Raw genomic sequence first — 15,164 nt, 5'->3', positions numbered from 1 at the left:
TTTCGTCACAAGGAGGCAGACAAGACTGGTATTTATGTATTTTTACTACATAAGTAAAGCAATCAAGATCCTTCCCTTACATTGCAGTCCACACCCTCAATGATCACCAGTCCCATACTTAATCCTGCTATGAAAATGAAGGAGCACACTGCTGAAAAAGCAAGACAGTAATTTTCATCTGCTGTGACTACTGGACTGCTTCTGAATTCAATAGAAATGGTCTAAAATACATCACCAGAAGATCTCACAGTGGCACATTGCTTAACATTTGCCAGATTGATTGAAGAAAACAGCCTTGACTAAGATCAGTGGCCTGTGATAAGCAAGATGAGGTTGTGTCTGATGTATCCTGGAAGACTACAGGCACCCACAGAACAATCAAGCAAGCGTTAAAATCTCTCTTCACTTTATTTTATTTACAGTGGTGGGAACATAGCCCATTTTAGAAAGGCAGAATCACAGCATAGTTTAGATTGGATCCTTAAGATCATCAAATCCAACCATTCACCTAACACCTAATTCACTGAGATCAAACAACAAGGTGCGTAAGCACAGCAGAAACACTGGTGCAAAAGCAGGGTTCTTCAAAACAGGGTAGGAAATAACATCCAAAGACCCAGAGAATACTGAAGAAATGGAGGAGAGGTGTTGCCAGGTATGGGTCACAGTGCACGGCTCTGTCAGCGTGACTCAGCAGGTTCCTCAGTCTCCGCAGGCAACCGCGATCACGCACCCTGCATATGCTACACTGTGGCCCCAGTCGTGCTGCCAATCCATAGTTAAGCAACTTCACGTTCCAAGTTCCCCTTGTCTTGAGTGAACGATCAAATTTCAAAGGTAGCCAACTGTTATCTTGCACTCCCCTTTGAACTCAGGGAAATTGAACTCAAACATTTATAACCAAGCCATGGGAGGCACTGACAAAACTTCCTGAAGTCCTTTAAGGTACTGATTAACTGTGACCTGAACTTGCATCTGCACCTTTTCCTTTCCACATTAAACATGATACAAGGTTTGCTCATCCTGATGCCGGACAGTCACCAGAGCAGGACGAAGAGCTTCATTGTTGTGGAGAAGGGACAACAAGTCAAAGGCAAAGTGCATTATCAGCTGTTTATGTCTGCTTTGCCTTTACAGCCTTTTAGCAAGAGTAAGAGGAAAGACAGGACCCCCAGTGGAGCCCAGAGCTGGAAGCCACCGGCTTAGCATGTGGCTTAGGTCGCTGAGAGAAGACATGACATGGTGGTGCTTATACACAGGTGTAGGCTGTGAAAACATACACAGCCATTGCCATAGATGCTGGAAAACCTGAGTAATTACTTCTATGTTACCCACTTAAAGGCACACTGCAGCAGACTTTTTCAGTCTGTTAACACATCACTGCAAGCTGTTCAACATCAGAGAAACAATGCAATACCTAAATCAAGAGACCCCATTTCCCTGCCCAAAGCAAGGAATTACTTATGTTTCTCTGCCACAGGTGCTCTTCAGGTAAAAATTTCCAGATAGTTTATCTCCTTCTTTTCTTTGGGCTCTAGCTTGTCTTTCAGCCTATGCTCTGAAATGCCCACAGCCAGGTGCAGTAGAAGCATGTGAATGCAGCAGTATTCTCATAACTACATGCTGTCCCACTCATCATTACTTAAAGACTGCAACAACATTCAAGTCAGGAAATGGATCACACAAGCTGCTGAGATTTAAAATGCAAGTCCAATTTTGGCATGCTCTTGTAACATCTTTTTTATTTTGGGGCCAGAGGGTAGGCACAGCAATGTAAGTGAAGTCTCAAAACATTAGCAAATCAAACACTGACAATGACTTGATGCATTACCTTTGATGCCTCAACCAGTTTATCACAGGCTCCACATCGATACAAGTTTTCATTTTCAAAGTATTCCTCTTCCACATACATGTTCCACAGGGCCTCCTCCAAACCAGCTACACCTTTTACTGCCACTGTTAGGTCTAAAAAATCTTCCTATGCAGAAGTACAACAACAGCAACAAAAAAAGAGATAATAAGTAGTTTACAAGAGCAGTAAAGCAACGTAAAGATGTTTTACTGTTGTTACCCCACTGTTCAGCTGTCTGATAACTACATCTACAGACAGAACTTACTAACTCAGATGTAATAATGCTTACTGATTGTTTGGTGTTTTTTTTAAGCTCATGAGTCACATCACGATACACATGGCTTAGAAAATTCCAGCTAAGATTTAGCAACTGTCAGTCACGCACAATTTCCACACACCTGCAAGCCTGCAGTGCCCTAACCAATATGTAGATCCACTATAACCACCAGTGATGCTGCAGAAAGATGTCATCTGGTTTTTTTTTTGGACTGAGCAAGGGGAACAGAAACCTAACACAGAAAATCCTCCAGCATTACCTGTCTCTCACTGATGTTCTTGCATTCCTTACAAACAATCTGGTTGACAACAGTCCCATGGTACAATCGATTAATAAGGTCGTGACCTGAAGTTCCCACAAGGGAAGTCTCCAAAGCACTGAACAGAATCCGATTCAGTTCCTGCACATCATGCTGCCTCATTTCCTGCACAACAAAAAACAAAGAAATAAACTTTGTGCCATTTGCTTTGTCTATTGCTTAAAAACAACTTAAACTACGCATGCCAGAAAGCTGTCTCAATGGTTACCCATATATTTGCCACTTTGAGAAAAATGTATTACTAGTAGTTATTCTTAATTCAGTCATGCTTTCTGAAGTAGTTAAAAGTGCATAAAAATATAACACATGAGACGTAGTTTCACCTGTGTAGATCTCCACTAAGCTCAAGGATGCGTTAACACAGAGAACAGAAACTTAAGTAACTACAGACAAATAGCCAAATTACTGTTGAAAAAGCATTCCTGCAAAAACAATGGTACAGCTACTCAAAATGTATTTAAAGGAACAATTTTCTCTTGCTGCTGACTGGAAACAACTAACACATAGAGCATGTGAAGATACAACAGCACAGCAGAAAAGCTGGCCCAATTAATTGCTATCTCCACAGCTTGAAATATTTTAAGCTAGTTTTTTAAATGCCAGACTTCAGCATCAGTGGTGCCACAGGTGCTGACTTGTACCTCATTGCTGCTCCAACCAAAGCTCTCAGTAAGGTCTGTTGTAGATGCAGCCTGCTGATCTAAGAGCAGGAGCTGGGCAAATAACCGTTGAAGCTGTAATGGAATTATCCGAACCTAGGTATAAAAGAAGCAAAATATATCTTTAAATCAACAATTGAAATAAACTTATGGAATTTAGTCAAAATAAACAGAACAGAACCTCTAACAGACCACCACTAACGATCGCTTTCATAACTCGACTCTCATCAGAACATCAGATCCCAAACATACACAACCCCGCTCCATATTCAATACAGTCACGGAACATGAGCTTTGTGATAAAGCAAGACTGCATGGATTTAAACAAAACCACCACCAGAGCACAAAAGGACAACTTTCCTACTTTTCATAACCCTGAAATCTAAGAACGCAGTTACAACTGCTACTCCTTGTTCAGGAAAAGGACAGATGATGAGGTGAAAGGAGAAGGATCAATGTCAATAATCACTGCCAGCTGCCTATTTTTATCTTTGATTTACAAAGCAATTCATATTTCCAAGCAATTAACTGTGATACGTCAACCCAAAGGCTAAAGAATGAAACTGAAGCAGTTTAGCAGACCTGCTGAAGTAGTCGATTTTAGTAAGCACTTCTAAACTAAATACGAAATCGCAGTCCCATAATGTTTTTAGTATAGGTGGGCTGTTAAACCTGCAGAATCTCGATGCGGTCACTTGGTCTGCACACATTTTGATTTTATTTTTAGTTTTTGACTGGTGGCAAATCAGTCAGAGCACTGTAGTTTTAGTTACAGCGGAGAAAAACAAAAAGGCTCTGAACAAACTTTGGGATCATTTCTGCTTCCACTGAAGAATCTTTACTATCAAAGCCAGTGGAAACAGGCTCAACACCTTACTCTTGAAGGAAAAGCTTATAGTATTTCAGGGAGAGTATGAACAAGAAGGGAAACAGCTGTCTATGAGGATGGACATAGTGATAGGACAAGGGGGAACGGTTTTAAACTGAGACAGGGAGGTTTAGGTTGGATATGAGGAAGAAGTTTTACACACAGAGGGTGGTGAGGCACTGGAACAGGTTGCCCAAGGAGGCTGTGGATGCCCCATCCCTGCAGGCATTCAAGGCCAGGCTGGATGTGGCTCTGGGCAGCCTGGGCTGCTGGTTGGTGACCTGTACACAGCAGGGGGTTGGAATTGGATGAGCATTGTGCTCCTTTGCAACCCAGGCCATTCTATGATTCTGTGTGATCCATTCTGTGATTTTGCATCTGTGTGCAAAAAGGATTTCAACCAACCAGCCTTTTGATATCAAAGCTCAGCTTTCATTCACCCTCATGAAAATATTGTTTCAAACCATACAGAACAACACTGAACAGTAACAAAACAGAAGAAGATTTTAAATACTTTTGCGTCTGGTTTGCTGACATCATCCAGAGTCCCAAGCTCTTCAGGTCCTAGAGAGAACAGTGCCTCTGTAATTGTAAAGAAAAATGACTCATTAAGGAAAAAAGGTAATGCTTTTTCTTTGAGGAGTTGTTACAATTGTCACTTTTTGTCAAAAAGTCATGCAACATCTCAACATCATTCATCATTAGACACGGTTCAAGCTAAAAAACACATGGAAGCATGGGATGTTTAGATAGCAAAATACTTTTTTCTTCCATGAACTGTAATGGTTGCACTCCAAAATAAATGGCATGCTATGTAGAGCAATAGCCTCACTTGTTTTCACAAGCAATAGGTGTTTAAGATACAACGTGTACAACATTTCTATTTTGTGTACAACTGACAATACTAATTTTAGAGACCAAAAGCTGGCTATTCTGTAATAACTCACTTCAATTCAACTGAAATAAACTGTTTATGCTCGCAGCGTTTCTTTAATAAACAATCAGATATGCAAGTCGCTACAAAATATCAATGGAGATTACTTTAAGAAGGTTCTGAACACAGTACCTCTGAATTCTGGTGTGAAAAGCAGAGTCTGCAGAAGGGAATTGAGGTAGCAGGTCCCACCTTGGTTTTTGATACCGCTAAGATTGGTGAAATCCCTGGGAGCTGGAGGCTCAGAATCTTTGGGCTTTGATTTCTTCCCTTTTCCATAATGATTGTTTGAAATAAAGGAAAAATCCTCTTCAAATAAGTCCCCAAACATCGTGAAAAAAAAACAGTCCTTTAAAAACACAGAATAATCTGTTTACTATGAAAAACGCAGTTGAATCCACCCTTCTCAAGCCCTCAAAGATCCTCTGGCCTTCTCTTCAACTGTAGAATTTGTTTATGCCTTTAAAAAAAAAAAAATCTTTTTCTGTTATTCCAAAAATGAACATCAGATGCATACAGAAACACACATTAGTGTAACAAAAAAGGGCAAATTAGAAGCTTTCATCTCAGCATGCTTTTAACTACAATCAACTTTGTCAGATTTCACTCTTGCATCAGCACAAATGTGTATGCCAAAATCAACAGATCATTCTAAACATCTATTATTTACTAGTTTTTTAGGTACTTCTTGCAGGAAACACATGCAAGGTCCCCAAAATTACTGAATATGCCTGCACTGTGTTTCTCAATAAACCCACATACACATAAAATCTGTCTCCAGCTAGTTCAGACAGAAACAGTGCAACGCGTGGGCAAAAATACAGCAGTGCTTTAGCAAAATATTTTCTTTGCTTCCAGATGTTGTGCAACCCAGAAACTCTGTCAAAAAAACACTTACATTTTTGAGGGTTTTTTTCAGTCTTTTTGGTAGCTCTATGACCTTTCCATGCGTAACAAGATCCCTCACTTCAATCCCTTTTGTTTTGTACTTGCCACTCCCTAGTTTCTCTTACTGTGCTGCAAATGTTTGTTTTAGAAACGAATAACTCACGAATTATACTGAAGCACTGAATAATCATTCCCAATCTACCTTAATCCTACTTGCAATTTTATGGTTCTTTATCACATTAACCCAAAAGTGTGGATGCCCCATCTCTGCAGGCATTCAAGGCCAGGCTGGATGTGGCTCTGGGCAGCCTGGTCTGCTGGTTGGTGCCCCTGCACATAGCAGGGGGTTGGAACTGGATGAGCACCGTGGTTCTTTTCAACAAAGGCCATTCTAGGATTCTATGATCCATTCTTACAACTGAGTGAGTCCTCCATCTTCTATTACCCTTATAAAGCTCCAGAGGTGTGCAAACCACGGGTTGCTATAGCTAAATAAGCATTGTTTGGTTCTTGTTCAAGCGCTGAGCATTCATCTTAGAAATGCTTAGTTTTGTTGTTCTTGTGGTTTTTTTAGATCATGCCAATCATGCCAGTACTCTGCTGTGCATTCACTTCAAACTCAGACACTACGCACATAATTTACACACGAATTTACCTACAATCAGCATTATCAGCTACTGCATCCTTCTGCTTCTCAGTAGCTTGAAGATGTGCAAACTTCACTAAGGGTGCTCATTTTTATTGCTAAGTATCAGCAGATATCACAAGAAAAAATACTCACTTCAAAATTCACTTTCTTTTTTTTTGACTAACAGATTACTGATGCTGAACCCCTAAAGAGCCCTAGAAAAAAGAGAAACTACATCTTACTCCCTTCTGTGAGGGTTCATCTTCAATTTCCCATCTTTTACTCAACTATTCAATCAAGCAAAAACTTTCTTCTTCTCCTGTGCCAGCTTACTTTCCTAGAGAGCCTTCAGTGGCAAACCTTACTGAATATCTTTTTAAATGCCAAAATTTCTGAGCTCCCCACTCAACCAGCTGCTAGTTCTTCAAGTATCTAACAAATCTCTTTTTATAAAATCCCATAGAATCATAGAATGTCTGTGTTGAAAAGGACCACAATGACCAACTAGTTTCAACCCCCCTGCTCAGTGCAGGGTCGCCAACCAGCAGACCAGGCTGCCCAGAGCCACATCCAGCCTGGCCTTGAATGCCTGCAGGGATGGGGCATCCACAGCCTCATCATTACATTAAATAATTTTAGTCCTTTTGCCTATTTTTTATGCAAAAGGCTATGCTCTGAGAAGCTGACTACGAAGCAGCATGGGAACATTCACTCTTATTCTTTATCACTTTATACAATGCATATGCATCTTAAAACTCCTTCACAGATGAAATCATGCAGTTGGAATAATGAACACACATACACGGGATAAGTCTTTTTTCAATGCCTTTTTCTACTCTGAATGCAGCTTTAAAACCTTTATCTCACCTCCCCTGCTTCAAACATGATTGATAAGTTGAGCACCCTTCAAAAGCTCTCAGCCTTCATCTATTTTACACTGGGTGTGTCAATGTTTACCATTTAACCAGACAAAGATTATGATTCATACTGTTCTCATGTGAACACATACTTTGATCCTAATAGGCTTGCTCACCATAAAAGCACGCACACTTGGGAAGCACTGCTGACTTGAGCACCCCTCACCACTCCAGAGAAGCAGGTAAGTGGGACAATAGCAAACTTTCCTTTACTCCTTGCTTCTGGACCCTCAAAGCATTACTGTGTCTTAGTTTCAGCTGGGAAGGAATTGTTTTCTACAAAGTGCCTAGCACTATGCTTTGTTTTGGTTCTAGGAGATAAACAATACTGGTAATACGCTGATGTTTATAGCAGCTGTTAAGCAGCGCTGTAGAGAGCCAAAGCCATCTGCAGCAAAGGGCCCGAGGAGCTGAGAGGGAACAGAATTAGGACAGCTGACTTAAACTGAACAGAGCAATATTCCATATCACACGGCATCAAGCAAAAGGTGTTTGAAGGAGGAGAGAGCTCACCTCTCTCTCTCTTCCACCGCTCAGGGGCTAGCTGGGCATTTCCCAGGGGGTGGTGAGCAATTGCTTGTGCACTACTTGTAATATAAATTCATATGTCGTAATTATAGTCATAATTATTTTCCTTCTCCTTTTCTCTATCTTGGTAAATAATTATCTCAGCCTATGAGTTCTACTTTGGTTGTGTCGCCTTCCCCCCCCCCCCCCATCCCACTGGGAAGGAGGGAAGCGAGAGCAAGGCTGCGCGGTGTTGAGCCACCTGCTGGCTTAAACCACAACATGCTGCCAGCACTTTCCTTCCCTTAAAAGTCATAAAATACGGATTAGAAACGTAAAATCACAGCACGGCTTCGGCTGGAAGGGACCTTCCGGCCCATCTGGTTCCAGGAAGGTGGGGCTCGGGGCTGCTTGCCAACAAAAACGGTTGCCCATCCCCCATCCTTCAACGCCTCAGGGCACCCAGAACTTCACCGGGCAGCGCCTCATCACTCAACGAGTCAGTAATTTCCTCCCAATATGCAATCCAGAGCTCCCCTCTTTCAGTTTAAATCCACTCCCCCTTGTCCTGTCCCTACCGGGCCACGTGAAGCCGCTCTCCCTCCTGCCTGTAAGCTCCCTTCGAAGAAACGAGACGCCCCCCCACCACTCACCTCACCTCACGTCCGCCGGCAGCCTCCCACCTCTCCTCAGCCGCCTCTTCCCCTCACGGGCTGCACCCCGCCCAACACCCGGCTCCACCCCGCCAGGCAACTGCGGCAGCGCTCTACTCTCCGCTCGGCCTTGTCTCGGTTCCGACCGGGAAAAGGCCGGATCCGCACCGCTCAGAGCAAGCAAACGGCCCAAAGCCGCCGCCTCTCTGTCGCCGCTGCCGCCATTTTTGTTTTGGCGCGGCGCAAAGTGCGCTGAGGGGCCGGCCCTGCCGGGCCTGCTGGGGGATGGAGTCCGCCGTGCCGTGGCAGCTCTGTGCCTATGGCCCTACGTCATGCTGTGCCTTACCAGCACAGCCCCAAGGTCCTCCGTAGAGAATCTCAGAAGGGCTGAGGTTGGAAGGGACCTTAAAGTCCATCCAGTTCCAACCCCTCTGCTCAGGCTGCCCTTGAATGCCTCCAGGGATGGGGCACCACAGCAGCCTGTACCAGTGCATTACTGCCCTCAAAGAAACAATTCCTGCCTGACATCTAACCTAAATTTATCCTCTCTTAATTTAAAGCAATTCCCCCTTGTCCTATCACTCAAAAGGGTGCATCTTCAGATGAAAGACAGTTCCTCCTCATGCCCCAACTATGTCCTTTCTCATTCAAGCCTGAAGTTCCTGTCTCCTTGTGTGGATAAATCAGTTTAAGAAACTGTTATCCAGCACTGCCTTGAGCCCAGAAAAGATTAACTCATACATAAACCCTTGCCAGATAATCCAGCAAAATAAGTGAGGCCTTGGAAAACCGGCAGACACATGGAAGCTCTTCTGTAGTACTGATTAACTTCCCTCGTCCTCAGTTTGACTCTGCACCCTTTACCTTCCCTATTAGCACTGTTGCAAGTTTGGATTTTCCAATCGTCATGCTGCAATATAGTCAATAGTGGAAGCCTAAAAGAGGGCAGGGCATTTCCCTGGTAGAACACAAGCTGTTCTCTGCTCTTTAGCTAAAAATCAGGTCTGATAACTGGGCGCGCATGTGAGCCTTTTTTGCGAGACCTTTACACATATTAGGTATACCATGTTGTATCTGATTCTACTTGATATCTATATTGGTGAAGAGTTTTCAGCTGCATATCAGAAGTTTCATGGCCGTTTCCTAGACTGTGAAAAAAACTGCGTTGCTCCTTGGAAGTAAGATGCTGGACTTCAAATACACAGATCTCTGCTGCAGATGCCAGACTACTGTCTAAATGTCTCATCTTAGTGCTACATTGTAGGCTGCAGGGGTATTTGCTATCTGGTAGCCCAGAAGACTTTGTCAATCTCACTTTAGTCAGTAACACAACATCCTTCTGTTCTGTTTTCAGAGAAATTCTCTGAACATCTGTGTATCCAACCATAATCTAATGTGTTGAGGCTCTTTTCATTTGTTATTGTACTGTGTGAATTCTTTTCACCAAACTTGCCTTCATTTACCCTGACCAGGACACAACAGTGATCAAGAGAAATGTTTTAAGAAAGCTAATTGGGATGTAAAGGAGCTAGTTCTTCACTGAGTACTGCAGAACTCCAGTGAGTCAACACAGTGAAGGGTCACTGTATTTGGCAGTACAAGTAACTAAAAAAAAAAACAAAAAAAAAAAGCAACAACAGCACTCACCCACAAATCAGCACAGACCTCAGGAGTAAAACATTAACTGGAATATAAACAAAAAACAACACAGCTCAGCAAATACATCCAATCACAACCTAAGAAAGCATATTCAAGCTAGAGCCTGCAGTAGGAGACAGTTTCACAGTCAGTGCTTTGCCCACAGCACAATGACGCTGCGGCTTTGCTGTCCACTTGCTGCCGGGATTTTTATCCTCCTCGTTCCTGGCCTCTCTGAAGGAGGGAAACTCCTGGTGGTGCCCATGATTGGAAGCCACTGGCTAAGCCTGAGGGAAGTAGCTCATGAGCTTGCTAAGAGAGGACATGAAGTGGTGGTGGTTAAACCAGAAGTAAGCTGGAATACGGATGACAAACAGGGACACGCATATACTGTGAAAACATACCCAGTGTCCACCAAGTTAGAAGATCTGGATAATACCTTTAAAGTGTATCTTGAAGCTCACCTCAAGAGTATGCCTTTCCCAAAATATGCTTTAGTACTCTTCAATTTTTTCACACGACTTATTGAAGCCTTTTATGGTCAGTGCAAGGAACTGTTCAACAGCACGGAAACACTGCAGTACTTGAATCAAAGCAACTTCGACGCAGTCATCACAGATCCCTTTTTTATGTGTGGAGCAACAGTTGCTAATTACCTTTCGCTTCCATTTGTGTTCTTCATGAGAGGATTACCTTGCAATCTACACTTTGATGCAGCACAGTGCTCAAGCCCTCTGTCGTATGTCCCCAGAACACTTTCCTTCAATTCAGACCACATGACATTTTTCCAGAGAGTAGAGAATACACTGATTTCTTTCTTGGAACGCTTTTACTGTAATGTCCTCTATCAAGATGCAATACAGTTTTCCTCTAAAATTCTTCAAAGAGACGTAACCCTGCTGGACCTCCTGAACTCTGCTTCTATTTCAATAATGAGATTTGACTTTGTGTTTGAGTATCCCAGACCAGTGATGCCCAATATGGTCTTTGTTGGAGGTATGAACTGTGCTGAGAAAAAACCACTGCCTAAGGTATGTTCATTTTCTCAAATTACACATTTCCCAAAGCAATGCAATTTCATGGCTTAGGGATGGTTAGCGTACTTGATATTATTTTTCTTTCCAAAATATTTTAACAGATCTGATTCTTGGCCTACTGTTATTCCATGGTCTGAAATGGTGGCAGGTGACTGTTATTTGAATTCGTATTTTCAGAGAAATCCAATGTTTGACTTCATTTTCTGTATGCTGTTGTCAGTGAATACATACTATTCTGTCAGACGCAGGCATAGTTTCATCTTCATGCAGTGTAACTAGTATTTCTTTCATCTGAATGATAAAATGCATTTCATTAATTCAAAACATTATTTTTAATTAATTTGCATTGTTTCTATTTTCATAACATGATGTTTCCTAACTGGCTAATCATTTTTCGTTTGTGTTTTTTGACATTGGCTTTTATCAGAATTGTTCTGCAGTAGTTTTATAGACAGCCTATCTAGTTAAAACAATTAGTAGCATCAGACATTTCTTACTAGTCATGGAGGAGGACAGACATTGCTTTCCTCTGATATTTCCTTCTCACTTCTGAAATGTGCTGACATGGTATTATTACATATTTGTACCACAGTTTCTTTGAGTTAAATTTCTTTTCTTTCTGCACTTATACTCATGGGTTTATTGGGTTCATGGATTTATTCAGTTTCCAGTGAATTTCAGCAAGGCAAATACAGAATAAGCTGAATGCAGACATTTCCTTGTGTTTGGCTGAAGAGAGTGATAATTTACTGATTTAGATTTTGGATGTACTTGCAGATGTTCTTGCAGATTGCATGACAGAAGTATTTTCTATCCTTTTACATGTCTTTATATCCTGAAGCTGATGGTCAGACTAGGTGATCTTGGAGGTCTTTTCCAGTAATGGTATACCATGTGATACTATGAAGGTCTCAGGTCTGCCAACAGTTTGTAGATGGCTATTTTCCAAAGGAGTATAACTATTCTTCCTGTATTTTATACCTGGTGCCTCCTATCATCACAATGACTTTCGTCACTATGTGGAAATCATGTTTTCTGCACTTTTAAAAACCTTCTGTATTCCTCCTCCCTTCTCTCTGGTTATATTTTCTATGGAAAATGTTAGCATTTGTCCTATTTTGCTTGGAACAACACCCTGCAGCAAAGCAAACATGCATCAGAATGTAAACATGCAAATAAGAGGTGTGTATCCATACACAGATGTAAGCTCTGTGTCAATCACTGCTGTTCAGAAATACAATCCTGTGATAAGAACAGATAGTTCTCTGAAACACAGTACCCTGTGAGTACCCATAGATAAGAGAATGGAAGGCTGGGATGACCTAGTTGCAGGAGAAATTTGTGTAGCAAAACACCTAAAAGGATATGTAATACAAAGTCACAAGGTTTAGTTCCCTGGGTCTAGCTCCCTGAGTCACTCTAACTGGAGTCTGGGAGGCTATTCTGTATATGGATTGTTATTGCTTTCTTACAGCCATTACCTGGTGTCCATTGGATAACCAGGTTTGTTTTGGCATCTACCAACCTGCTGTAATCCTTATGCGTGACATTTCAGCAGCAAAAAAACCACCAGATTCAATTGCAGAATGATTCCTTTTGACTTAACGTAGAAGCCTATGGTATCAAATGTATTAGGATCCTAGAATGTCCCAAATGGGAAGGAACCCTTAAGGATCATTGAGTCCATCTCCTGGCTCCACAGAAACCTTTCAAAACCCAACTCTTATGGCTGAGAGCAGTGCCCCAACACTCCCTGAGCTCTAGCAGCTCGGGGCTGTGTCCACAGCCCTGGAAACTTATGGAGCACCATGAGGAGCTTCAGGCTACCATGAGGTTTCCCCTCATTTCCCCTTCTCAGAGCTTTAAAAGGAGGGCTCAGCTTCTCCTTATCAGTCTTGCCCTGATGTCCAGTAACTCAGGACTTGGAGCAACTTTTTTTGCTTCTTGTTAAGCTTGAAGAATAAGAGTGCTAGCAGTTAGCTATGAGCAATCATATATCACACTATACAAACAGAGGGGCATCATGACATGTAATCCTAGCAGTGTTTCTTGACCTCCGTGCTGTGCATGCATTTCTGTCACATGTTCCCAAGTACCCTGGCGTATGTTGTCAGTAAATGTCCAAGTCCAGTTTCTTCTATCCTCAGGGCTCCAGCAGCTGCACAAACCATACGGCAGTCTGCGTTGGTGTTCTTCCCACTTGCCAACATGTCAGACAGCCTGCTGTCTAAAGACGTTTGTGTTGGGTTCTGGGCCACTGGTTTAAGGTCTGGAGTGATGCAATGTGCATCCAGCATTGTTTAATCAAAGGTCTCCATTTGGATGCCAAGATTCCAGTTGTGTACCAGCCCACCTTCTCTTCACTTACTGAATGTACAGCAAGAACGGGAAAACCCTGTGAGAGGTGCATGAATGTGAGGCAGATGTTTTGTGTGTGATGGGAGAGGAAGCCTTACATGGAAGAGAAAGTATCACACACATTTGTGAGAGAATTTTCCACTGAAGCAGATTTTCTGTGGCCAAACATCCTGCATTCCATTGCACTGATACTCTTATAGGATAACAAGGAGTTGTTTTCACGAGACTTGCGTTCCTCTGTCCTGACCAAGAGCAGAGTGAAGACACATCAGTGTTCAAGAGACAAGTCTGTAGAATCCGACGAGGATGTCGAGGAGCTTGTTCTCTGTTAAATATTGAACATTCTAATGATTCAGCAAAGGTATGGATCACTATATTTGGGTTCACAAGTTCTTAAACAAAAGCCAAAAACTTTATTCACCCGTGGGTTAGGAAGGATGAGGGCAGTAAATAATTAACTAGAAGGTGATCACGGATCAACACAACACAGCAGATAAATCCATGCCCTTCCTAGAAAAGCATATTAAAGCTACAGCCTGGAGAAGGAGAAAAAGAAGGAGAAGGAGAAGGAGAAGGAGAAGGCGACAGTTTCGCAGTCAGTGCTCTGCCCACAGCACAATGACGCTGCGGCTTTGCTGTCCACTTGCTGCCGGGATTTTTATCCTCCTCGTTCCTGGCCTCTCTGAAGGAGGGAAACTCCTGGTGGTGCCCATGATTGGAAGCCACTGGCTGAGCATGAAGGAAGTAGTTCAGAAGATAGCCGAGAAGGGGCATGAAGTGGTGGTGCTTAAACCAGAAGTAAGCTGGCAGATGGGAGAGAGAGAAAAACACGCATACACTGTGAAGACATACCCAGTGTCCACCAAGTTAGAAGACCTGAATAATGCCTTTCAGCAGTATCTTGCTGCTCACCTGAAGAGTCTGCCTCTCCCACTGTATGTTCTAGCACTGTACAACATCTCAGTAGATTTTTGTGGCAAATTCTTTCTTCAGTGCAGTGAACTGTTCAGCAGTACGGAAACTCTGCAGTACTTGAATCAAAGCGGCTTCGATGCAGTCCTCACAGACCCTGTTTTGATGTGTGGAGCTACGCTTGCCAATTACCTTTCACTTCCATCTGTGTTCTTCATGAGAGGATTTCCTTGTAACCTACACTACGAAGCTACACAGTGCCCAAGCCCTCTGTCGTATGTCCCTAGGCTATTTTCCTTCAATTCAGACCACATGACATTTTTCCAGAGAGTGGAAAATACACTGATTTCTTTCTTGGAGCTGTTCTACTGTAATGGGTTCTATCGAGCTGCAAAACAGCTTTCCTCTGAAGTTCTTCAAAGAGATGTATCCCTGACTGACCTCCTGAACTCTGCTTCTGTTTGGTTGATGAGATATGACTTTGTGTTTGAGTATCCCAGACCGGCGATGCCCAATATGGTCTTCATTGGAGGTATAAACTGTGCTGGGAAGAAACCACTGCCTAAGGTATGTTCATTTTCTCAAATTACACGTTTCCCAAAGCAATGCAATTTCATGGCTTAGGGATGGTTAGCGTACTTGATATTATTTTTCCTTCCGAAATATTTTAATATTTCCGAGACTTGGCTTTTTCTCCCGTGGTCTGAAATGCTGGCA

General features: G+C 42.5%; 2 protein-coding genes across 43 annotated transcripts in view; one reads left to right on the top strand and one right to left on the bottom strand.

The window, feature by feature from the left end:
* The window catches only part of USP40 (ubiquitin specific peptidase 40), a 33,352-nt gene extending 24,614 nt beyond the window's left edge, over positions 1–8,738 (bottom strand). The window contains exons 1-6 of one of the 3 annotated variants that reach the window (XM_052675241.1): positions 8,508–8,738; positions 5,042–5,258; positions 4,490–4,557; positions 3,090–3,203; positions 2,389–2,553; positions 1,832–1,978 (exon numbers count right to left, since the gene is read on the bottom strand). In XM_052675241.1, coding sequence (XP_052531201.1) covers positions 1,832–1,978; positions 2,389–2,553; positions 3,090–3,203; positions 4,490–4,557; positions 5,042–5,240 — 693 coding nt within the window. In that variant the 5' untranslated portion in view covers positions 5,241–5,258; positions 8,508–8,738. Of the gene's footprint in view, positions 1–1,831; positions 1,979–2,388; positions 2,554–3,089; positions 3,204–4,489; positions 4,558–5,041; positions 5,580–8,507 lie in introns of those variants that run through there. The other 2 variants (XM_052675243.1, XM_052675242.1) reach the window with 2 other exon arrangements.
* Positions 1–15,164, top strand: part of LOC128076892 (UDP-glucuronosyltransferase 1-6-like) — a 245,886-nt gene that overhangs the window by 199,272 nt on the left and 31,450 nt on the right. For 11 of the 40 annotated variants that reach the window (XM_052675337.1, XM_052675347.1, XM_052675338.1 and 8 more), the window contains exon 2: positions 14,081–15,014. In XM_052675337.1, coding sequence (XP_052531297.1) covers positions 14,154–15,014 — 861 coding nt within the window. In that variant the 5' untranslated portion in view covers positions 14,081–14,153. The other 29 variants (XR_008204721.1, XM_052675335.1, XM_052675336.1 and 26 more) reach the window with 8 other exon arrangements.

The sequence above is a fragment of the Tympanuchus pallidicinctus genome, unplaced genomic scaffold (assembly GCF_026119805.1).
Source record: "Tympanuchus pallidicinctus isolate F22 unplaced genomic scaffold, pur_lepc_1.0 scaffold15, whole genome shotgun sequence".
Classification (NCBI taxonomy): Eukaryota; Metazoa; Chordata; class Aves; order Galliformes; family Phasianidae; genus Tympanuchus; species Tympanuchus pallidicinctus.
Note: the sequence above shows the minus strand (reverse complement) of the source record. Positions and strands in the feature narration are given on the sequence as shown.